This window comes from Euleptes europaea, chromosome 7 (assembly GCF_029931775.1).
Source record: "Euleptes europaea isolate rEulEur1 chromosome 7, rEulEur1.hap1, whole genome shotgun sequence".
Taxonomy (NCBI): Eukaryota; Metazoa; Chordata; class Lepidosauria; order Squamata; family Sphaerodactylidae; genus Euleptes; species Euleptes europaea.
Window position 1 is genome coordinate 50,675,890 of NC_079318.1, and position 25,921 is coordinate 50,701,810.

The 25,921-nt window shown below is 43.0% G+C and overlaps 1 protein-coding gene across 1 annotated transcript in view; it reads left to right on the forward strand.

Moving 5' to 3' along the window:
* USH2A (usherin) overlaps window positions 1-25,921 on the forward strand; it is a 588,113-nt gene that overhangs the window by 395,757 nt on the left and 166,435 nt on the right. The window contains exons 45-47 of the mRNA XM_056852957.1: window positions 1,036-1,238; window positions 3,745-3,857; window positions 17,217-17,415. Coding sequence (XP_056708935.1) covers window positions 1,036-1,238; window positions 3,745-3,857; window positions 17,217-17,415 — 515 coding nt within the window. The remainder of the gene's footprint in view (window positions 1-1,035; window positions 1,239-3,744; window positions 3,858-17,216; window positions 17,416-25,921) is intronic.

Here is a 25,921-nt window from a genome sequence, read left to right on the forward strand (position 1 = left end):
ATGTCAATAAATGGAGCGACTTAAAAACAATTAATGGTTTTTAAAATGATTTGCTTTGTGAAGCTGTGTCCTTTTGACAGGACAGTCAACAATAGGGCCATTCCTGACTCACCATGGAAGGTGAAAATCCAGCCTCTGAGAGAATTTCCTTATGAGTCATTTCCAAGTCAGTTAGCAAGCGGGTGGGTGGGAGGGAAGAAAGCAACTTGTGAATCTGAAATGTGTTTGGAATGGCCTTTCTAATCTTTTTGGCTTTATAAAGTCTCATTATAAACATTATAATATCATTACCTCAGAAGCAAGTGTTCCAGGTCATTAGCAAAGCACTTTAAGTGGGGATTGCATTTCCTTTGCAATGCCAAAGGTCAGACTCCTTTGTTTATAAAATAGAACTCATTGCACGTTCCATTTTTCAACTGGTTAAGATGGACCTACCAGATAAAAATAGGTCCTTTGCATTGCTATTTCTGACATGCTTAAATAATTTGTGTAATTTAACACCAAGGAAATTTTTTTAAAAAAACACACACACCCTGTAAGGCTTCATCGTTATCTACAGTAATCAGCATTCAAAACCATTTACATAATAACAGTATTGCTTATTGCTTCACATTGCTCTAGTTAGAAGGCTGGTAAAAGCTACAGATATGTCACATTTCTCTTCACAGTGCGTTTTAGTTGTTGCTCTAGAAACAAATTGCAATTTTTTTTGTGAAGGATAAGACTATACCAAATAATAGTGGATGGACCACACAAATAAGTGAATAATTTATCACTGTATCCCACTGGGCACATTCTGTGGAAGATGAACCCGATGCTGGTGGCAGAAAGCGGTTTTACCACCATCTCCCACCGTTTCTAGCTGAGATTATAATAAGCCAATTTGGAAAGGAATGCAGACAGTGATAACTTCATCAGAGGCAAGCAGATAAGCAGCGGACCCTTTGCTAAACCCAAATTATAATCTGCATTTGGTTAAACAAGGGCTTTTACAGAGACAGCTGGAGTTTATTCAGCTTCTTCCTTTCTTTCTAGCGCCGGAGGGCATGTTCCCTCCAGAGGTTGTCATCATCAACAGTACAGCTGTACGTGTCATCTGGACGTCGCCTTCAGACCCAAATGGTGTTGTCACAGAGTATTCTGTCTATGTAAATAATAAGCCGTACAAAACCGGAATGAACGAACCCGGGTCTTTTCTTTTAGGAGATTTGTCTCCATTCACTATTTATGATATACAGGTTGGAACATCATTTTAAACACTATATATTGCCTGCAATGTTACTATAGTGCATGAGTATATGTGTAGATGTATGGATATAAGTACACATCTCTGTAGTATATATGCAACTGTGAGTGTGAAGGTAAAAAGATGTGTGTGGGTTTGTCAGTCACACTTTAATTTGTACTTCCAGGAAGAATTATATGTACATACACATATAAGTTTGTTTGCAAGTGTGTGTGTTGCTAAATATATTTTGATGAGTTTTGTGTGTATAGGTACACACTCTACATGTTTATATTTATACACCATTGTGCCCATGTGTAATGGGCCCACAAGCTATGTTTATTTTTGTACACATTTATTTTTATCGCTGTGATATATTCATATTTTTCCTCTCTCTTTTAAGAACATCAAAACTCAATTTCCACTGATCCAGTATAGTGAACTTACAATATACATTACAAAGAGGCAAAGATCACACTCCTACTCATTAAAACCAAATTGCAATTGTTTTAGAAACATCAGGCATGCATAATGCATCAACCTGGAGAAATAATGATATTGCATTCATTTGCCTTTTATCATCTTTTCCCTCCTCCCTTCTCTTTGTGGAACAGGCTGATCTCAGCCATGAAATCCTAGTCTTTTAAAAATACTATTAATATTTAAAACCTTTCTTTTTTTGCCCCCTTCTTCTTAGGTGCCCCAGAAATCCATATGTTGTTTCCAAGCACTGTGAATATATGCTGTAGAAAAAGCTAAAAATACTTTTCACATTTTTTGACTTACGTTTAAGTGTCTGGCTTTAATTGCAACTTCCCCAGTTTGTCTTGGTTTAGTTGAATTATGTATGGGAAGGTCTTAACAGTAATCATGTATACTTTGTCCTAAAATTTGCATCCAGTTACAGTGTGCCATAAATAAACGTCACCCTGTGGCACACCATAACAGATTTCTGTGTTCCAACCCCTCTGCAGCAGCAAGTCCCCCCCTATGAATACACATATGACTTTCCAGTTTCTACTTGGACACACATTTGTCTTGATCCTCAACAGTGATGCAAATTCAAAGCACTACCAGGCTTTGGGGGCCTCCATATTAATTTACCATAGGCATGTGATGCATCTTGCAATCTTAATTGGTTTGCTCTTCAGCTTCTCCCATCTTGGTATAAGTGCCAGTGCTTATGACATTCAGTAGGAATATATCTAAAGTTTTAATTGGAATTTTGAATAAAAAAATTTTTTAGGCATTTTTCAGTTCCTTATAAATTACATTATGTACATTTGTGTCTGTGGTACTGTTTACCATCATTCAGAAACATCAATTTATTTGTATTTTTCTGTATTTCTTTTTTGTTGCTAAAGTGAACACATTCTTCCTTTGGAATTTTTTTTTTTCCTGAGAACTGAGGGAATTGTATTTTGTAGCTCATCTTCACCATTCATCAAACATTTCATTGTGGAAACAAAATTATTCACAAAAGGTAGATTCCAAAAAGGTTATATGCTGTTGGGGAATGTTTCACAGTTGCAGCTTCAAAATGCATGCTAAAAAGTGCAACTTCAAGGTACATTCCTAAAATGTAAATAACGTGGAATGCTTGCAAAAAGTGGTCTCTGTGAAAGCATAAAGATATTTCCCATTTATTGACAAGACTCAGGAGCTTTTCTATATGTAGTGGGGGAGTTATACTTAATTTTGGATCACTCCCAATATGTTTAGGATACAGCTTTACAATTTTAGGAGTTCCTGAGTACTCAGTATTTTGTTACCTCATTAGTCATATGTTTCTTTTTCCTATACCTGGTTAGCTTTGGAATAATTATTTTTAAATAATATTTCTGTCCTACCTTTCTACTCAAGTACACAAAGCAACTAATAAAGTACATTAAGCCCACCACTGGTAAATCAATGGATTAAGGACCTTAGAACTCAGTCAATATTTGAACTCATGGCATACAGGCAGCAGTTGCTCATGGACTTATTTTTAGACATTTGGAAACCATTTATAGACACTTATATCTAGATCCACCACCACTGTTATCATATTTTTGTCTTCACTTTATGTATATTCTTCTTAAATGTTTTTCTTTGTATTTTTCTGTTTTTTCTTTTTGAAGAAAATAAAAAATAAACAAAGAAGCTAATAAAACATAAAATGTTAACACAAAACAATAAAACCCATTATAAAAATCATAATAAAATTGACAGTATGTTTAGAAAACATGAATATGACCAAAACAGGAGCATTCAAATTGTTTAAAAATATTAACATATTTTAAAGCATTAAAAATAAAACCCTCAGATGCCCTCTGAAGTTAAAGTCTTAAGGCCACAGAAGGCAAGGAGGGACCATGCAAGGTGAGGCCTCCTGAGGGAGGGGGTCAGAGTCCTAGACGCTAGAGCCAAGAGAACTCTATCCCACAAAATGTTGTTGCTTGCCAAAGGTTTTCTTCAAAACAATAGAAATTACCCTGCCGAATCGTTCAAGATACCATTTCCCCTGATGATTATTCTAGGTTGATGTCTGTACAGTGTATGCCTGTGTGAGAAGTAATGGAACCCAAATTACAACTGTGGAGGATGAGCCAAAAGAGATATCAGCGCCACAGATTCACGTCCTCGGTGCAAGGTATTGAAGTATATTTTCTTTTTTCTTATATCGAAAGAGCCAGTGGTTACAATAGAAATGATTTTATGATTCAAGCCATCAGACAATGAATGTTTGCACATTGATGCAATCCCTAGGTATTTATTCAGCTGTGAAGAAGGACTCAAGAGCTACATCTGTAAGAAGATGGTGGTGGTGTTCCTGGTGATGATTGCTGGGAGCTGCTTGAGTAATGGTCACTGTAGCAACAGTCGCACCCTCCTTTCTGTTCTTACGCTCATTCAGATTCAAACCACACAAATATCCAGAATGAGGGCAGCACAATAGCAGCAGCATTGCTCTCACTTTGAATTTGGGTAGTTTGCACAGAGCCAGATTCGATTGTATAGTGCACGAGTTCCTGGCTATCAGAGTGAGCCCTGATTAGCCAAGATCACATTGGTCATTTATGCATGGTCGCTGTAACCTCCTTTATTCCCTGCTTCAACCAGAATCTAACTTTTCTGTTTGCATGATATCCTGTTCTTTCGCAGCTCAACGCTGTTTCAATGCAAAATCAACCCGGGTCTTCCCGTTCCTCTGTTAATCCAACTTTTCCCTCTCCCCTGAGCTCAGCCCAGCTCAAAGCAGCATGCAGATGACTAAACAGGGGGGAAACACAAAAGATTGCCTTCTCTCATAGCCAATCACGAAGCAGTGTGTAAAGAGGCAGGGATTCAAGTGCTTCCTGCTTCCTCTGAGCTCTTTCTGACCAAAAGAACGGCTTTTTAAAAACAAGGCTTGGATTTCACACACACCCTTCTTTCAGATTGCTTTTTTTTTTGTTTTTTGTTCTTAAAATGCTTTTTTATGCGGCAGTTGGGTTTGGGGAAAAGGAAATCTTCTCTCACGGTGAGCACTGCAAAGTAAGCCAATTACAGAGCAACATTTAAAGGGGTGGGACTTGATTTGAGCTTGGGAGACTGCTTTTCTGTATTCATGCCTCCATTAGCACACAGTTTCGTCCCTGATCATTCAAGCCAATGCATACAGTTTTCCCCAAATCAGGTTACATTAATGTGCAATGAACCCAAGTCCAACCAGGGAGATCCAACCCATGCATAAAATTCCATTATGAAGAAAAAGCCGCCTGGTGGGGAAGAATGGAACTGAAACAACTGTTGTGAGGATAAGAAGAGTTAAGCTGTTGAGGGAATACCCCCCCAAATTCTTTTTCATGCAAAACCAATTTCCCAAAAATATTAAGTGCAGCCCTATTTTCTCTCCCATCCACCCCCAACAATTATTTCACCTCTACACCCTGCAGATTTCTTTAGACTTTCTGTAATGATAAATTGAGGGAAGTATCATTCAGCTGCCTATTTTCTTTCCTGATGGATATTAAAAGAGGTAGAATTGAACACAAGTAGGGTCTGGGATACTTGTTATACAAGCAGAACTACAATATCTACAATAACTGCAATAACTACAAAAGAGTGGTTCCTCAGTGGAACAGGCTTCCTCGGGAGGTGGTAAGTGCTCCTTCCCTGGAGGTTTTTAAGCAGAGACTAGATGGCCATTTGTCAGCAATGTGGATTCTATGACCTGAGGCAGTTTATGAGAGGGAGGGCATCTTGGCCATCTTCTGGGCATGGAGTAGGGGTCACTGGGTGTGTGTGGGAGAGGTAGTTTTGAAATTCCTGCATTGGGCAGGGGGTTGGACTAGATGACCCTGGTGGTCCCTTCCAACTCTATGATTCTATGAATATCGGCATCAGAAACCAAACATGGTTGTACTGTATAATTGCTATTTTGTATGTATATATTTGTGCATTAGATCTTGTATTTCCTTCTTCATCTTTCTCTTGTTGCGGGAATATTTTCAAAAGCAAACTGGTGCCAGACTGGGAAAAACAGCTGAACAGTGACAAATGCAGTCATTCTTTTCCTAAAAAGATCCAGGAATGCCAACATTTCCAAAAGAGAGGCTATAACTAATGGGCATACTTGCCAAGGCATTTATCAAAATTACAGCAACAGTAAAATAGTTAGCCTCCTGCATGCATGTTATTGTTGATGTAATTTTATTACACCTTTGGCAGAGATTAGTATGGGCAGCCCAATCCTAAGGGGGGGTTAGTTGTCCTGCGCCTGTGCATCATAATGCTGTACCACTCACTGGTGCCAGCATGTGCCTCTGTGCCAGATAAATGCCCCTTGTGCCAGAGCAATGGGCATTTACGGTGGCCCTAGGGTCACACCACCTCCTGAGCGCCTTTGACCCTCCCCATAGGATTGCACTGTTAGCTTTTTTCTTGTGAGGAGCAGAAACATTTCTTTTAAATGGCTAAAAAACTAACCTCTCAGTCTCCAGAAATATGCCAGCAGAATGGATTTACTCCCACATCTTTCAAAGGATTTTTTGTTTGTTCTTTATACAGTTTTTCTCTACATTCTATATTTGTCTGTGGAAAATGTAATTGCTAGGTGAAATTAAGCTTGCTGTTTTTCTGTCACATAAAGTGATCAAGTCAAAGCTTGTTTGATCATAAGAACTCAATTCTGGAACATATCTTGTCCCCCTGGCTTTCACTGACGTATGCCTTTGTCTGTAGTATGGCAAACACTTATGCATGTCTCTGTTATTATATACAAACAAAAAATGTCATAACACATGAATGCAAGAAGATCAGAAATATCTCCCAGATTTTATGATCTGCTCAGCCAGAAACAGACTTTCTCCATTGCCTTTCCTTACATGTCATATTAACATCAGCTGTTCTTATATCCCAAAAGAATACTAACTACTGATCGATTGCCCGGACATGTCTGGCTGTGGCCTACACGTGCCCCGGGTAGTTCATTTATTTGCCACGGTGGATTTGCTAGAGTGGAATTTAATCAATAGCTAATTCATTAATTCTGGTCCTCGAGTATGTAGTGACTATGCAGTATAAAAATGGCTGGCTGACTTCAACTTTGATTGAAATATGACAAACACTACAGCCGACAGCTTTAGCAGGCGCTGGCCTGCATATGAATTTTTCTTATTTATCCTCCATCAAGGAATATGTTCAAGGGGAAAATAACAGATTGTATAAACAAGAAGACATTTTAATACATATCTGCCTGTGGGGACAAGGTATGATTTCTAGAAGAAAGCCACATGGGAAGCTAGCAATACAAGACGTATTCTGCAACTTATTTCTTTTTATTGGAACTGTGGTGGCTGTTCTCTTTATGATTTTTTTTTCTGTAGAGGGCGGCAGGGAGGATAGTTGGACCAGTGACATTCTGGAGAATATTGTCAGGCCATGTCTTTACAGTCATCACACACAATTAGTGAGAATTATGCCCAGTGATGCAGTATGATGCAAATAAACTCATATGTTTATATGGCCCCAAGTAGGGAGCAAAAAACCACAGGGGCTAAATGAGCACTGATGTGCCATTGTTAATAATGAGTGGACTGTATTCATCTTGCTGGATCAAGTTGCAGAGGCCAGGTATAAGATATTGCTAACCATCCAAAATTCAGTATATATGGGATGACAGCTGCTGGCAGTCTTTCTAATGGAACATTATTCTCTTATAGCTGACATTATGTTGGACTAGTTTCAAGGAGATCATTGGGTGGATGATCCAAAGTCAGTAAAAAAACAACCCCCAAAATAAAAAAAAACCTTGTTTTGCAGTATAGTACTAGAGGGTAGCATGTGTCAGATCTGCCTTCCTCCATCTTTTCCATCATGTTTGTTTGGATCTGTTGCTTCCATAAATACCAAATTGCTTCCCCTGAGACATCAGTATAAAATTTTCAAAAATTTCTTCATCCATATTTAGGGTTGTCAGGTCCCTCTTCACCACCAGTGGGACGTTTTTGGGGCAGAGCCCAACGAGCGTGGGGTTTGGGGAGGGGAGGGACTTCAATGTCATACAGTCCAATGGCCAAAGCGGCCATTTTCTCCAGGTGGACTGATCTCTATTGGCTGGAGATCGGTTGTAATAGCAGGAAATCTCCAGCTAGTACCTGGAGATTGGCAACCCTACCTGGAAGAGAGTTCCCTGACAACAGCCAATTAAAAATAGAGAGTGAAGTCTCACAAGAGGAAGGATAGGGTTGCCAACCCCAGGTTGAGGAATTCCTGCAGATTTGGTGGTTGCAGCCTGGAGAGGGCAGCTTCTTCAAAGCAGCCATTTTCTCCAGGTGACCTGATCTCTATCGGCTGGAGATCAGTTGTATTAGCAGGAGATTTCCAGCTAGTACCTGGAGGTTGGCAACCCTAGGCAGGGGTGGTGAGGCAGAGGGGATGGTAGCTGGCTGGCCTCAGACAGCATTTTAAATTTAGTTTTCTTCTGGTAAAAAAAGGATTTTGGAATAAAGCCATGCACACTAATAATCAAATCTGAATAAACTGCAATAGAAGTCAGTACTTTATTGATATGTACTCTGCTCATGTACACTGAGCCCTAAAAGCTCTTGTTTTCTAGCTTTACAGGGTGTTTTTTTAGAACAAGCAAGGAAGTCCATGACATCAGAGGCAATAAAAGAATTAGCAATATGAAGCATGATATGGGGGGGGGGGGAAGCTGCACATAAAATTTTGCCTCTATACTGCTCATGATGGTACATTTCTGAAAGATAAATTAAAATTTGATTTGGGATGTTTAGGTTTGTTTATTTGCTTTAGCTTCTCTTTCTATAACTTCCAAGTGATCATAAGCAGTTAAAAATGTGATTTGGGGGGATAATCTTTTTTTTACCAATTCCTTTAATAACTACAAGCAGTCCTTTTAGAAATCTAATTAAATAATTTTAGATAAGTAATCATTTGGTTTCAAGTGATTAATCAATTAACTGTTTAAATACTATTTAAATTAAATTTGCATATCAACAGCTGTAGTAATGTGTGTTTCTTCTGTATATTTTAAAAACCCATTTCCAGTTAGTGAAACATCCACTGGGTGTTGCTTAACCTTCTAAAAATGTCATGGGGGAAGATCCCATCACACACACCCCACTCATTTGCTCCACCAGCCACTTGCTGGCCAGCCTGCCTGCCTACAGTACAGCCACTTCTGCAGGTCTAGCTTATGCAGCTACTGTAGCAACCGGGTGGGGGGGGACAGCTGGGGTGTTGGGCATGGCTTCTGCTCCCCTTTCCCCTATCCACCTCCCCACTTGCAGCATAGCCCCCTTTGCCCACCAGGCTCCTGCAGCAGCTAGAAGAAGAAGAGTTGGTTTTTATATGCCAACTTTCTCTACTACTTAAGGAAGAATCAAACCGGCTTACAATCACCTTCCCTCCCCCTCCCCACAACAGACACCCTGTGAGGTAGGTGGGGCTGAGAGAGGTGTGACTAGCCCAAGGTCACCCAGCTGGCTTCGTGTGTAGAAGTGGGGAAACAAATCCAGTTCACCAGATTAGCTTCCACCGCTCATGTGGAGGAGGGGGAATCAAACCCGGTTCTCCAAATCAGACTCCACCGCTCTTAACCACTACACCCATGCTAGGTCTAACCACTAGGGGCAGCAACTCCTCCTCTTTGCCCACCTGCATCCCTGGTGGTGGGGCTGACAGTGCCAGCTCCATATCACCTGTCTGCATTGCATAGTTGGCTGGCTCATGCACTTGCACCTTCTCTTCCTCCCCCATCCACCAGTTTCACAGAGTGGCAGGTGGTAGCAGGTTGATGGCTCAAAATGATGGCAGAGATCTCACAACCTACTAGTGTTTTCCCAATTAAAAAAAAAACTCTTTTGTCCTTTTTTTGCAAACCTGGGGAGTCCCCTAAGTCTGTAGAACATACCTTCTATATGTACTTGGCCCCATTCTCTGGGGTTTTTTATCTACATGGGGGCCAGGTTCAGAGTTAGATATAAGATGGTGCAGCCTCTTTTAGAATACTGTACAAATCTCAAAAAAAGGTATTAAAAAGCTGGAAAAAGTAGAAAAGTGAGCAACCAAAACGATTAATATACGAGAGCACATTTCTTACAAAAAGAGGCAAAAGAGTTGGGGTTTTTTCAACTGAGATAAAAGAAAACCAAAGGTGCAAGTGATAGAGGTTTATAACATTAGGCACCTACTGGGGAATTTTTCACGGAGATTTGCTGCTGTTTCGATGCTGATTTGCGTCAGAGTCAAATTTTGGTTATTCACTGCAGAGCCGGCTTTTCCCTGATAGAGGTATAAAAGCCTTGTTATGTCAGTGGCAAACCAAACCACTTCTGAGCCGTACTTTCCAGTAGAAGAGCGTTTTGTTGCTCGGATGCCCAGGAAAAAAGGTTTGCTTCGCGTCTCCTTTCTCCTCCCCCAAGAATGGTGATTGGCTGGGGGAGTTTTGCACTTGGACAAGAATACCGCCCCTTTTGCTGCCTGCCTGCCTGCCTAGAGTCCTGGCACTTCTCTCCCTCTGTCCCGGAGGCTGGCAGGCGGCACGCCTTCCCCGCCCCTCGCCCGGGATGGCCTTGGAGCTGGGCCCACACCTCCAAGCCCAGGGGAACATCGGATGGACGGCTTCAGGGGGAGACTGGCGGGGCCACGCCACGTGCTCCTTGTGCGCTGGTGGTGGTGGTGGGGGCAGCTTGGTCTAGGGCAGCTGGACCCATGGGGGGGATGTTCAAGGGAAGGGGCTGTTGGCCCCTCTACCCCAGAGGGGAGGGGGATTTTTGAGAATTCAGATGGGGAAAATGTGCATCCTGAGAGCTGAAAACCAAAGGCAAAACTCCTCCCATCACTCTTCTGAAGAGGGGCGGCCAGCCTGCTCTTATCTCCCTCCTCTCTCTCGGTGCACTGTGGCCAGATCATGGCCGGCGCGCAATCCAGGGACCTTCTTTCCTCTCCCCCCCCCTCCATGCACACTGGCTGGATCGGGGCTTGCGCGCAAGCTGGGAGCCCTCCTGTCTCTCACTATGCAATGTGGCCGGATCATGGCCGGCACACAATCCAGGGGCCTTCTTTCCTCCCCCCCCCCCGCCATTCCCACTTTCAGCTAAACACTTCTCTGGGCACATGGATGCAATTCCTGCCCCCCCCAATCCTGTCTATCATTAAAGGGCAATGGGTTCCACACTTATAGAAAATAGAGGGAAGCTTTGAGGAAAGTGCTGCCTTGACCCCCCCCCCCAATTTGGAATCTGACTGTTCCAAAAGCAGAACAGAGCGAGGGTGGAAGAAAAATGGAGGAGACCAGAGGGACTGGTGCTTGTTTTTTGCGCTGGGGCTGGTGAACCGCACGAGGTAATCTGCTGGGCGGAGTTGGGGCGGAGCTGGGGGCAGGCATAAACAATGAGCCTGTTGGAAGGGGAGGCCTCCTGCAAAAGAGACAGACCAAACCGTTGTCAAATACAGCGTGCTTTGTTCCCATGAAAAACCAAAACTACATTGAGATTGACAGGGATAAATCGCGGCCATGAAAAAAACATTTTAATCATGTTTTTTTTTTAGTCCGTGGCAAAACAGAAGCAAAATCTACCGTGAAAAATGCCCCACTGACTCACTGGTATGGAGAAAGTGGATAGAGATAACTTTTTCTCCCTGTTTCATCATTCTAGTACTTGGGGGGCACCCAGTGAACTTTTTGGGCATTAGTTTCAGAACAGACCAGTGAGTCAGTGAGTACTCAGTGGGGCATTTTTCACGGTAGATTTTGCTTCTGTTTTGCCACGGACTAAAAAAACACACGATTTAAATGTTTTTTTCATGGCCGCGATTTATCCCTGTCAATCTCGATGTAGTTTTGGTTTTTCATGGGAACTAAGCACACTGTATTTGACAACGGTTTGGTCTGTCCGTTTTGCAGGAGGCCTCCCCTTCCAACAGGCTCATTGTTTATGCCTGCCCCCAGCTCCGCCCCAACTCCGCCCAGCAGATTACCTCATGCGGTTCACCAGCCCCAGCGCAAAAAACAAGCACCAGTCCCTCTGGTCTCCTCCATTTTCCTTCCACCCTTGCTCTGTTCTGCTTTTGGAACAGTCAGATTCCAAATTTGGGGGTGGGTGGGTCAAGGCAGCGCTTTCCTCAAAGCTTCCCTCTATTTTCTATAGGTGTGGAACCCATTGCCCTTTAATGATAGACAGGATTGGGAGGGGGGGCAGGAATTGCATCCATGTGCCCAGAGAAGTGTTTAGCTGAAAGTGGGAATGGCAGGGAGGGGGGAGGAAAGAAGGCCCCTGGCTTGCGCGCCGGCCATGATCCAGCCACAGTGCATCGAGAGAGAGGAGGGAGACCCAGAGCAGGCTGGCTGCCCCTCTTCAGAAGAGTGATGGGAGGGAGTTTTGCCTTGGGTTTTCCGCTCTCAGGATGCACATTTTCCCCATCCGATTTCTCAAAAATCCCCCTCCCCTCTGAGGCAGAGGGGCCAACAGCCCCTTCCCTTGAACATCCCCCCCACGGGTCCAGCTGCCCTAGACCGAGCTGCCACCACCACCTCCCCCAGCGTGCGAGGAGCACATGGCGTGCCTTGCCGGTCTCCCCCTGGAGCTGTCCGTCCGACGTCCCCCTGGGCTTGGAGGTGTGGGCCCAGCTCCAAGGCCCATCCCGGGCGAGGGGCGGGGAAGGCGTGCCGCCTGCCCGCCCGCTAGCCTCCGGGACGGAGGGAGAGAAGTGCCAGGATTCTAGGGAGGCAGGCAGGCAGCAAAAGGGGAGGTATTCTTGTCCAAGCGCAAAACTCCCCCAGCTAATCACTGGTCTTGGGGGAGGAGAAAGGAGACGCGAAGCAAACCTTTTTTCCTGGGCATCCGAGCAACAAAACGCTCTTCTACTGGAAAGTACGGCTCAGATGTGGTTTGGTTTGCCGCTGACATAACACGGCTTTTATACCTCTATCAGGGAAAAGCCGGATCTGCAGTGAATAACCAAAATTTGACTCTGAAGCAAATCAGCGTCGAAACAGCAGCAAATCTCCGTGAAAAATTCCCCAGTGAGTACTTAGTGAGTACTTAAACTGTCGAATTCACTGCCAGTGATAGGCACCAATATAGACTACTTTAAAAGGGGATTAAACACATTCATGGAAGATAAATCTATCACTGGCTGTTAGGTACAATGACTCCATGTTCAGAGGTAGCAAACCACTGAATGCCAGTACTGGAGGACAGTAACAGAGAGGCACTGGCCCTTGCACCCTGCTTCTGGGCCTTCTAGGCATCTGGTTGGTTGCTGTGCATGTCTTGACATGAAAAGCAGACTAGAAATGACAATCATAATAAACAGGGTGTAGACCAGATAGAGCATTGGTCTGAACCAGCATGTTTTATTCAGTTTACAAAATTTGTGGGAACCCATGAATCCAACTCTATAACTTGGGTCCACCCTATATGATATATAGATATTACTGAATATTATATTACCCCAAATGATATACAGATATTATCTTTCAGTTGCTTGCTTGTAATTACTACTGGTTTCAATAGGACTACTTTGAGGGAGTGGTTTGAGGATTACTCATGAATTCCATATTATAAAAAAAGCTTAACAAGCAATGGGGTTCACATCATGTCAACAATTCTGTAAGAGCAATACTTTTGTTTTTCAATCATCTATTTAGCTCCAATGTATTACACGTTGAACTATATATCAAGTCTTCAAACCATTCTGAAGTTTAAGACCTCTTTTTCTTCTTTACCGTATGTGTGTCTCTTTTTATATGTTTGTCACTAATATAATTTATATATAAGGATTTTTTCCCCTGGAGTTGAGTATGCAGAGAATATAAAACAGAAATCCACAGACAGAGGCATTAATTTAGCAAGTCAGATGAAGACTTCAGAATAATAATGGTGACTCTACAAGTAACCTGTGAAGTTATTCCTTCACAGGTGACATATTAATTCTTCCTCTACAGATTGTTATTGTTATGTGTTCCTCTGTTTATACCTCAAAGTACTGAAATAATAGTTCACTGTGGGGTGTTTTTTTTATTCCATAAGGATGTCAAAGTTTATTTCAGTTGCTGCTGTTTGAACATAGCTGTCTAACTTTAAATGAATGTTAATTTGGAGTGCTATCAGGTACTTCTGGCAATGGCTATGGAAATAGGCTGTTGTGTTTTCTAAAACATATGCTGGGAATAACACACAGGACACAATCCATCCCAAGTTAAGGACTTTTTAAAGTCCAACCATTGCAGTGGGAGAGATTTATATATGTATTTGATCCTCCCATTGAATTTGGTATGATTTCACAGGCAACTTTTGTAAGCTTGTGTCTGTTGTTTTGCGTTAGACTCTGATTACTCTTGACAATAGAGCAAACACTATGCAGCTTTACCTATTAGCTATATGAGAAGATATAATGTAAATGTAATTAATAAGTGATGGAGGTGAAGATGTCTGTGAAAAGTATGAAATTTTGCATTGCAGGAATTGAATTTATAACTATTTCATCTTTGGTCTTCTGTGCAGTCCCACATTGGGACTGCCCTCAGCCAGGCCTGCTATGGAGAGATTCATTTCATTTCTAATTTAGACTTGGAGGTTCATCCTTTGTCATAGTCCAAACACCATCTCCTCAAGGCACAGGTGAATGTGGCACCAACCATATGCTATGGTGGGGGCTGGTTAAAGGGGTCTATCCATAGGGACTTGTTGATCCTACTGGATTCCAGTACACTACAAAGGATTTTAGGATCCCAGATGATAATTCTCCCACCCTCAAAGCAGACTTCAACCCTTTGGTTTACTATGGAATATAGTGACTTGAATAGGGTAAGGAGATGTCTAGAGAGGTGCTGGGAGAAAACTCAGTGAATTTAACAATGTCCTATAGGGAGTCCTGGATGACTTCTGCTAAAGACCCTTTCCAGTCTTGTTTCAGGCTGGGCTGTAGAATGGAGATGACACTGGTAGCTTTAGTCAATTATCTTCATTTGAATGTAGAACAAGGACTGTGCCTCCTTGTTTCTGTTACTGTATTTATGTGCTCCCTTTGATACAGTAGACCAGGAGTGGGGAACCTTTTTCCTGCCAAGGACCATTTGCCCATTTATAACCTCATTCAGGGGCCATACCAGGTGTAGATCTCCTGGCGGGGGCGGGGGGGAGGTTAGAGTTGCCAGGTCTCCAGCCACCACCTGGAGGTTGGCAACTCTAGGAGAGGCTATGCAGAGGAGGGAGGGAAGAAAGGAAGGCTAGGGTTGCCAGGTCTCCAGCCACCACCTGGAGGGTGGTGGAGTCCCCGTCTTTGGAGGTCTTTAAGCAGAGGCTGGATGGCCATCTGTCGGTAGTGCTTTGATTGTGGGATCCTGCATGGCGGGGGGAGGGTTGGGGTCACTGGGGATGTGGGAGGAGGTAGTTGTTAATTTTCTGCATTGTGCAGGGGGTTGGACTAGATGACCCTGATGATCCCTTCCAACTCTATGATTCTAGGAACCCTAGAAGAGGCTATGAAGAGGAGGGAGAGAAGGAAGGAAGGAAAGGGAGGGAGGCTTCCCACACACACACATGAACACACGCGATTGGGGGAAGCCTTCTTGGCTTCTCTCCCCTCCCCACTTTCACACACGCACTCACACATGCTTCCCTCCCCTCCCCACTTTCACACACAAACACGCCATTGGGGGAAGCCTTCTCAGCTTCCCCCCTCTCCACTTTCACATATGCGCAGCCTGGTGGGGAAATCTTCTTGGCTCCCCCCCCCCACTCCACACACACGCGCGCAGTTGGGGGAAGCTTTTCGGTTCCTCCCCCTTTCATACTTTCACGCATGCACTCACTGGGCCAGGCTAGTGGCCCGGCGATTGGGGGAATGCCCCACTTCTACACACACATATACAGGGGTGAGCGAGGGGAGGGAGAAGCCAATGGTAGCCAGGCGAGGGGGAGATGGTGGAACGAGCTCCTGGTGCTCAAACAGCTTCAAGCTGCTGGGGATCGCCCCACCGCATGGGTCACAGGCAAGCTGGGGGGGGAAGGAAGGTTCGGGGCTGGAATGGCTGGACAGCCCACTTTTCTTGTTGGCCTAGGCCTGGGGGAGAGCGAGGGGAGGGCCCACTGAGCCGGCGCAGGGTGTGGCCAGTGGCAGGCAGGCGAGGGGGAGATGGTGACACAAGCTCCAGGCGCCCAAGCAGTTTCAAGCTGGAGAGCGGAGGGCATTGCATGCCACCCACTCACCTGGAAACAGCTGGTGAGAGAAAGGGGAGGGGGGCTTCTGGCCAGGCGCACATTTTGGGTGGAAGTTGTGTGTCTCTCCAGGAGCAGGAAGTGGGGAGAGTTGGGAGAAATGGCCCAACAATTACCCAATCAGCATCAATTTTACACGTGTGCCTGCCTGCCAGCAATGCCCGAAGTGCCGAGGGGAGAGCCTAAATAGGGAGAGTTCGAGTGGCAGGGCCCTGGAGCTCCCGGAATTGGCTCGAGGGCCAGGGAAAATGATCTTGCAGGCCGGATCCGGCCCCCGGGCCTGAGGTTCCCCATCCCTGCAGTAGACCATGCCATCTTGTTGGGATGTTTGTAGGTATCAGTGAATATGTTTTGGATTGATTTAAATCTTTCCTTAGGAATCAGAATCAGAGGGTCACTGTTGGAGTTGTCATTAGTGTGGGACTTCTCCTGTGGGGTTCCACAATGCTCCACCCTATCCCTCCATACTATTTAATCTCAGTATAACTGTGAATGCAATACAATCCACGTACAGCACAAAGTTGATTTTTTAAAATGTGCATTGAGTAATTCTCTTGTTGCATTCAGCACATGTACAGCTGAATGTGTGATACCAACCCCACATTTATCCAGGTACTCGTCCCCAGTGTTATTTGGAAAGTAAACATGTGTGGTTATGCCTTACAAACAGGTGTTCCCATGTACATGCAGGATGTACGTGCAGTAATTGTAACATGTAAACAGGATTAAAGTCCTTAGGAGAAATAATTCATGGTTTGGGAACTGGGTTTCATTAATATGTTGATGACACCCACCTCTATATTTCTTTGTCCAAACTGCCCAACAGTGCTGAAGAGGTCCTAAGCTAGTTCCTGGCTGCTCTGTTTAAATAGTTAAAGTGACCTTTAACAAAGCGAAACTGAATCCTGTCAAGACAGAGGTGATCCTGTTTGGGAAAGTGGAAGTCTTGGAGGGCATTGCTCTTTCCACATTTGATGAGGTTATCTGCCCCTCATTGATTCAATTAAGAGTCTAAGAGTTGCTGGAGAATCAAGTAAATTCAGCTAAAAAAATGCTTTTTGCAATCTTCATTTAGCTTGGGAGATGGCTCTGTTCTTCAGCTTGATTGATCTGACATCATGAAGCCATGTCACTATAACATCAAGGCTAGACCGTTGTAATGTACTGTAGATGTGTTTGCCCTTGAAGACCACCCAAGAATCTCCAGCTGATTCAGAACACCATAGTTTATATTCTAAAACGTTTTACACATTAATGTGGTTTTTTTGTTGCTGTAGGTCACTTCAGATCAACTGGGCATCTCCCGGAAAACCCAATGGCATTATCTTAGGATATGATCTGTTGCGCAAAGCTCTGCGATGGTGCACTGTGGCACAGCAGCTACCGATCCACCAAACTGCAGGGACATGTGTACCCCTGGAATGTGATATCCATGAAAATGTCTGTGGAGGTCTATGTTATAATCCACAGTTTAAGGTAACACCAAATAATATGCATTTTCTATTTTCCTTCAGAATGTTTGTAAAACTTATAAATCTAATTGCTACAGTTTAAAGTTGCCAGAAGATGTATTTTAGCTGAACTCAGCAGGGTTTATTGTCAAGCTTGCCCTTCCTTGCTGTGTTGTCCCTCTTGGCTACTATGGTCTCCATACTACTGCCTTCCCACCACCTTCAGAGTGGGCAGAGAAATTGGAGCCAGGCTCCTATGCAGCTCTCTACTGCCCCAGCGTCTGCCTCTCCCTGGCAGCTCAGGTTCCTGGGCTAAGATGCTCCCATCTCCTCCCCGGTTGGCACCTTGCTTGGGGTATTTATCCCCTCCTATCACCAATCCCGTCGAGTCCTCCTTCCCATACGTACAACATCATAATTTGACCTGGATCTGCCAGAGATTGAATACGGGACCTTCTGTGAGGAAAGCACATGCTCTACCACTGAGCTATATTGCATTGATACAGTCTGATCCAGGGGGTGTATGTATTTTAATGCCAGCATAGCACAGTGCTGCTGTAGTATCTGGCTGTTCCTCAGTGAATGCTGACTTCCAACAGTATTGCGCTCTATATATTTATTTGAAAAATGGACAATAAAAAGCTTGAGGATGGTGCTCGTAGAGTTTCCTCTTGTGCATTTTATACTTATCATTTATCATAATCTGCATGGCAAATATTAGTTTATTGGGGTGATTAGATGCCTTTTTGGAGACTCGCTTGATTGAATGATGTGATGCTGCTTTACAACAAATCCATTTAGTTTCAGCTACAAGTGGGTGGTTGTTTACCTGACAATGATGAGCAACTCTGAACAGCGGCCTATCGCGATTTGTCAGAAATATTTTAAAATTATGGTCATTTGCAGATTAATGGTCATATTAGTTGCAGTTTAGGACCTGGATCAATAGTGTAGTCAGAGAGTGGGAGTCCATACACAGTTTTTATTGACAAATGAGGTGGAAAACTCTTAGTTTGAAGGTAAGATTTAATGTAATGAAATAATGTCCCTATTTGTCAACAGCCTCATCGCACATTCAATGACAGTGTGTATTCATAAGATTCCCTGTCAGACAAGACAGCAATTAGGAAAGTGAGTTATTTGAGTGATTCACATAAAAATATAAATTACTGCAGCTGATGCAGCCTTAGCTTTGTACTGCATTTTAGCATCTGTGAAATTTAGCCCTGTCATTGCAGGTCTCAATTTAACCTGCAGGGTAACGTTTTGGCTTTGTAGCTTTTTTTTTTTGAGAAGCACATATATTATAGGGTGGGGTTATAGTGAATTTAGCACATTGATCATTTGTTACAAGCAGAGAAATCATGCTCAAAGGTAAACATTTATTTATTCCCTTCATTTGTATTTCGCCTTTCTCATTGAGACTCAAGGGGCAGCAGCTATTTACAAGGTGCTATCTGCTTGCCCCGACTTTCCTGAGAAGCTGAACTTTATTTTGGCATAAGACTTGGGAAGAGTTAGAAAAAGCTGTGCTACTCTGTTGCCTGGTTCCCAACCTAGTCAACACAGTATACTCCAGATAGTGCTGTGATTGGCTGATTAAAGCTGTTGGTGTCTATGGTTGTAGTTCCTTCCTGCTGGGCACTCCTTTCTTCCCCTGTTTTTGTCAGGAGCGCCAACTATGCCACTGTACTCCACAAGAGTTTCATCCATCATTCTGGGCTGTGGTGGGAAGGGTATGGGAAGGTACCCAAACCCAGGAGCTCTTCATCTTTGGGATTCCATGATTGCCTATAACAGACTGCAGAGGGAAGGTAGAATATGATGAGCTACCTACCTCCTTCTGGTTTGAGGTTGGAAAGTGTTAGCCCTGTCGATATCACTGTAAGGCTGAAGACAAAGCAGTACCGTTACCAATCTGCTGTCTGGCTTGCTGAGCAATGGTCTGGTGGCTCAAGTGGCCAGAGCAAAAATTTTCTTGAAGCCACAGAAATAGAGAGGAGAAGAGGGAACAGGTTGGGACAGATTAGGAAAAGAGACAGGATATGAAGGGAACATCCGGCATTATATACCATGTGAGAGAGCACTAGGGTTGCCAGGTACCTCTTCACCACCGGCAGGAGGTTTTTGGGGCAAAGCCTGAGGAGGGCGGGATTTGGGGAGGGGAGGGACTTCAATGCCATAGAATCCAATTGCCAAAGTGGCCATTTTCTCCAGGTGAACTGATTTCTATTGGCTGGCGATCAGTTGTAGTAGCAGGAGATCTCCAGCTAGTACCTGGAGGTTGGCAACCCTAGAGAGCACCTATTAGAATTGTACATAATACTAGGGTATGGTAGCACTTTATTTAGCTGGGCCAGAGTCAGTGTATCAGTATGTCTATTGCTTTTGGACTAGGCACTTACAGGTAGCACAAACTGGTAGTGAACTATTTGGCCTCCTATACAGATGACTCACACTCCACTCAGATAGCATACGTAGGCCAGACTAAAAATAGTGCATTAATCTCTCTGAGGTCCAGAACTGATACCATAGGAAAGATTGTACTTATCTGTTGATGGATCTAAGATGGCTCATCTTTCCCTATAACAGGCTAAGGGTGATCTCTTTGGCAGGGAAAATCTCTTGGGTGAGGGATATAATCCCTTAAAATTTCATTCCAATTGAATGGGGGGTTATTTCTGGAAACCAATGAAAATGCAATATTAATAAAGAATACAAATGTATAAAACTAAAGAGAATTGGGGAAAAAAACCTGTGTGCATCTCTAATACAAAGCAGTAGCCATTTATGCCAGATATAATCTGAAAAAGACATCATTACCTCTCCCTTCCCCGTTTTCCTTCCTTCAGTATTATAACAGCATTGTGCCCAAAAAATTCTGCATCAGCTTCACATCCTTTGATAAGAATTCATACCATGATTTCAGGCATGATTTATACCAGTTCAGCAGAGTATGAAAGCCATTGTTCTTTATACATCTTATCTGGGGTATTCTTATTTGAGTGAAAGGAGTGAAAGCAAATTGAGGAGCAATACCTAAACATCTGGTCATCCGAGTGTACCATTAATCAACCTCAAACTTTAAATCGTTTGAGGCAAAAGATAACAAATGAAGCTATAGAGCGTAATTTTATGTTTAAGAGCAAGTTTTAAGAGCTATCAAATATGTTTATCAATAAAAGTCACCAAAAAAAAACTAATTTATAGTCTGGATGATAAACATCTTATATAATGTTCTCCTGACAGTCAAACTGGAGTATTCTCCTTACTTTTTGTCATCTAAAGTCTTATATAGTAAAAGAACCATAACAGCTAATGTAGTTCTCACCCGCACCAGTTTGTGCTTTCAAAGTCTAGCAGAATGGAACACATAAGAGAACCCGAGGTTAAGCTGTCATAGAGGCTGGTAATGTCTCATTTGGGTTTTCCCTCTTTTGCTCTGTAATGCATGTGATTTAGCATTCAAATAAAGAGTGTTGGAGATGTCCTTTATTTATCCAAATATATTCAATGGGACTGAGTCCCAGATAATTGTCCATAGGAGTAGAAGCCTTAGGCCACAACCCTATGTTCAATAAAATGGGAGTACGTCACAATGAACATATTTAGTCTTATTTCCAAGCATACCATAGCATAAAGCTCAGTTCGTTACTGAGTGCTTTATTTTCTTCATCTTGACATAGAATTGAGTTCCATCACCCATTTTCAGACTTAGTGTCAAACTGGGATGGCCTCTTTCACTTTCTATGTAGTCTGAATGAGTACATGCTGTACGGATTGTCTGAATGGATTCTCTTGTCCAGCATGGTATAGTGGTTAAGAGCAGTGGTTTGGACCGGTGGACTCTGATCTGGAGAACCGGGTTTGATTCCCCACTCCTCCTCAGGAGCGGCGGAGGCTAATCTGGTGACCTGGATTTGTTTCCTCACTCCTCCACATGCAGCCAGCTGGGTGACCTTGGGCTAGTCACAGCTCTCTCAGCCCCACCTACCTCACAGGGTGTCTGTTGTGGGGTGGGGAAGGGAAGGTGATTGTTAGCCAATTTGATTTTCCCTTAAGTGGTAGAGAAAGTTGGCATATAAAAACCAACTCTTCTTCTTCTTCTGTAATTGCATTGTGTGGAAAGTTGATTATTCAGATCACTGAGTCCACCTTCAAATTTTCACGATGTCCTCTTTGCTTTTCAAGATCTCTCATTCTTTCTTGCATGCACATCCTGAACCACATCTAGCCCTTCCCCAGTTAAAACACATCCGTCTGTCTCCACCCATTTATATTGCTTATTGGCAGAGTACTACTAGGAAGTATCTGCTGTCTAGTGGCAGCCTGTGGCACAGGAAGTGTGGAACAGACTTCCCACCATTTGTGCTGGTATAAGCCAACTCACTGACAAAGAACTGCACAATTTGCATTGCTCCAGGGGAGAACAGTTACTTCTAACAGAGAAACAATTAAGAACGACAATGTTTAATAAAAGGTATGTCATCAAAGTACATATATGGCCCTGTGCTTCATTAAACAATCCATGAGTACTATCCCTAAATAAAAGAGGATGAGATAATACTGACCTGATGAGAACCCTGGCTGCTGTGCCTAAATATAAGAGGATGAGATAATGATGACCATTACCAATTTCAGTACATTTTCTTTTTCTGGAATATGACTTAATCCTCACATTACTTGAATGCATTCTGTTTTATGGGTTGGTAATGCATATCCTCTGGGCTTCATACCAAGCAAATAGTAACTGTCTTAAAATGCTGCCAAAACTGCTATTTTGGAATTTACAGCAGGTTGCAGTGGATGTTCAGTAGCTACGTAATAGTATCATCAAGCATATAAATGGGGGCTGGCAAGATAAATGAGGCTAAGGATTGTGTTGAGTAGGGGGCAATTAGGAAGCTCTATCTGAGCAATGTAGGGGTGAAAAATTGTAACAAGAGATTATCTCAAGAAAACAGTTGAGTGGATGACAAGGGGAATGTTCAGTTTAGATTTCTAGGGAGGCATAATGGTTTAGAGCACTTCGGCAACTAAATCATATTGCTTCAAAATAGTGTATGGTAATGTGGAAATTAGAAGCTGTAGAACTGATCCTATGCTGTGCTGGTATACGTATTGTTTTCCTCTTTTTCTAACCTGAAATAAAGACTGTTATTACACTTGTGTGTTATACCTGTGCCATGAAAATGAATTTTTGGTGGCAGGAAAGGAAAGGGGCTGGGTCTTTCTTCTTGATCATCATCGTAAGGACTGTTGGAGTAGTTTCATTCCACAGACAGCATTGTGCTGGCCAAATAGTATTTGATTGAGTTTCTCTCCTACCGTTTACAGAGCAACATGATGCCTCAGAGCAAGTGAGTCTTAGTATTGCCAGGCAGTGCATGGCGGGACAGGGGCACAGTGTCATGGCCTAACCACCACCATCCCCAAAAGCCTCATGTACTTACTGAAAGTTCTAATAGGTGTGACAAAGGTTAGCTGTCATAAAATCATAACGTTTCTGGTGATTCTTAGACATACACCAGAAGTGACAAAGGGTAGCTCTAGGAATTACCGGAACCTGTATAGTTTTTCCTAGAACTACCCTTTGGCACTTCAGGTAAGTACAAAAGGCTACATTTTTGTTAAAAAAGGCCATGAGGCCAGACGGGACACCAGGAGCCCTCCCGGGCCGGCCCACAGCCCGCAAGAAGATGGTGGCTTGCTGGGAGGCAGACAAAATGGCTGTGGCATCTTTGCCTCAATGGGAGGCTACCCATGCTGCCATTGGCTGCCCTGTCTCTCCATTTGAATGGGCCAATCAGGCCCAGCACTGGGGGGGGGCGCTTTGGAGTCCTCAGACCTGGGTGTTTTCTGTATATAAGAGGGTCTAACCTGGCCCCAGCTGCATTCATCTTCGCACTGTCCCGCCCACCCTCCCTTTAGTCTTGGCTTTGTTAAAGTTTTTAATTTGTCCCAACTTTTGTGGTTTAACTGGATCCAGTTTGTGGGGGGAAGTTGGCCTCTGTGTCCCCTTTTCCCCACTCTGAGGATCTCAATAAGGGATCTTGGGGAAGACCTGGTTTGGGACAAGCCCAGCTCTGTCAAGGGACATGCCCACCTTGGGGGCTGTCGGGATGGCCTCCTGCCAAGTGGCAGGGGACCACACAGCTGGTTTCCACATGCTGCCAATCCAAGATGGTTCCACATGCTGCCATTTCATCTGTTCACAGCAGATGGTCCTGGAGTAAAAAACATCATCCAGCAGGCAGGTTGGCCGATGCTTGGGATCACGCCCCAATGCCATGCCAATGGCTGTTGCTGTAACCAATAAAGTTGTGGCTGTTTCCATCCAGCAATTGCCCTCTGTGTATTCAGTTGCATGCCAGGGTCAATTGTTGGTTGGGGCTGGGGGTTGGTTTTTGCATGCTGGCAAAGGGGGTGGTCCGGGGCAGGTAGCTGGCTCTGGATACTCCCCAATTAAGCACTAGGTCAGCAAGCAATGTCAGTCCCAAAATGTCTGAACACCATTCATTCTTAAAGGAGCAAACATTACACATTTGTGAAATAAGCAAACACATGTAGACTTCATTGATGTGTCAACACAAAAACTGATAATTAAGGAGCAACAACTGGCATAAAATGGCCAGAGGAGGATCCAAAGGCATTTGAATTCAGAGAGACAGCAGTCTTTAACCTGTTTGTAGCAGTCCTGTGGTCAGCAAAAAACCAATCTCATTGTCTTCTCAATCTGGCCATGTTTCTTTATGGAATGCATATCTGGTAGACAAATGATCACATTTTGTATTGTCAGAGGCTTGTTTTCCTATTCATCACCAGTGGAGGAATATATCACCACCAACAAAAGACATCCAAGTAACATATCTATTAATTTCCTTGCAGAAAAGTAGATGTCACTGTAGCAACTATAGCCCCTAACAAGTAAAGTGTGACAACGTATATAGAAAGGAAAGGAAACACAAATTAATACAAATGCTAATTATGAGAAGTATAACACTTAAGGCTATGGTCCTAAACATAATTTCTAGAGAGTAAATCCTGTTATACTCAGTGGGACTTATTTCTGAATAAACACACATCGACTTAGGCTGCAGAATACTAAAATAATTTGGAACAAATATAGAAAAGTGCTGCTGTTGTACTGAGAACAAAGAGATCCCAGAGGTTATTCTAGGATCTGTACATTAACGAATCCAAATTAGTGAGAGCTGGGATTTTTTGTTTAGCCCCACTTCTGATTTTTGAAGCAACAATTCTGCCTTTTCTGAGAAATAGTTGTTTCTGATTTCTGTAATTCTGTGATAAAGGAATCAGGGGAATATGGGTTGCTTTGTTTCACTGATTAACTGCATAAAATGCTCAGGTTCATAAACTGTGTTAATTTCTGTAATTTTCTTTATCTTCTGCTCAGTTTGATTGTTAGCATCTCACCTGTTTAAATGTAATTACCGCAGGAAATATGAAAGTCATAGTATCATTGCCCTGCACGCTCAGAACTCAATGGGGCTAATCACGTGAATAATGTTAGTGCCTAAAGGAATAATGGTACTGAACCATAGCAAGCCTGTGTATGTGCTAGTTAATAGCTTTTCACTAATACAGATAACAGTCACTGTAACACCATCAATCTGCCAAAGTATAGATAAAGATTTCCTTGCTGACATACATTTCAATTAAACTTATGAGCTGGTGCCTGTGTGTGAGGCCAAGACACAATAAGATGTATTTAAGAATCTGATCTTACCTGGAGTTTTGTCTCAAGGAACAGAACAAAAGCAAAATTATGCTGAATAGAATTGATCCTTGCTATTGGAAAGCTAGTTCCCATCTTCAAACTACACCTTTTTGTTTTGTGGAGTATTGGCACTTCAATCACACAGGGGGCATTAGCCTACCATCCCAACGGATAGTATATTAGTCTTTAAGATGCCACAAGATTCTTACAGTGCCATCCTAAACAGAATTATACTCCCCTAAACCTGCTGATTTAAATGAATTTAGAAGAATGTAACAATGCTCAGGACTGCGTGGTTAGTTTCTTTGGTTGAAATCAAGTAACATGGATACCTCTCTGCAGTTTGTCACCTGCCTTTATGTATTCTATATGTGAATATTGAAATGAAGTCTCTTACCTCCCCTAGTTTATCTACATCATTCTTTACCCCTATGTTTCCTAACAGAAGTCCCATTACCTAATGATAAAATTAGACCATTGTCACAATAAAAATATGTATTTGTTTGGTTTTGGTGCTACATACTACTGAGCATACTCACAGTAAACCATGTTCAGTAACAGCAATTAAAGTCCTTTGCCCTTTCGTTGCCCACAATTGCAATCAGACTTCGCTGCACAAAAAAAAAGGAAGGAGCCCAACAGATTACGCAACATGCTATTTTATGTGCAGACAAGGCTAAAACTTGTAGGAGGGTAGAATCAATATTACTTATTATAGAAAATCTACAGTGCTACAAAATAGCTCCAGATCTGTCAGAAGTAGAGTATTCTCAATCTTTTCCATTGTAGC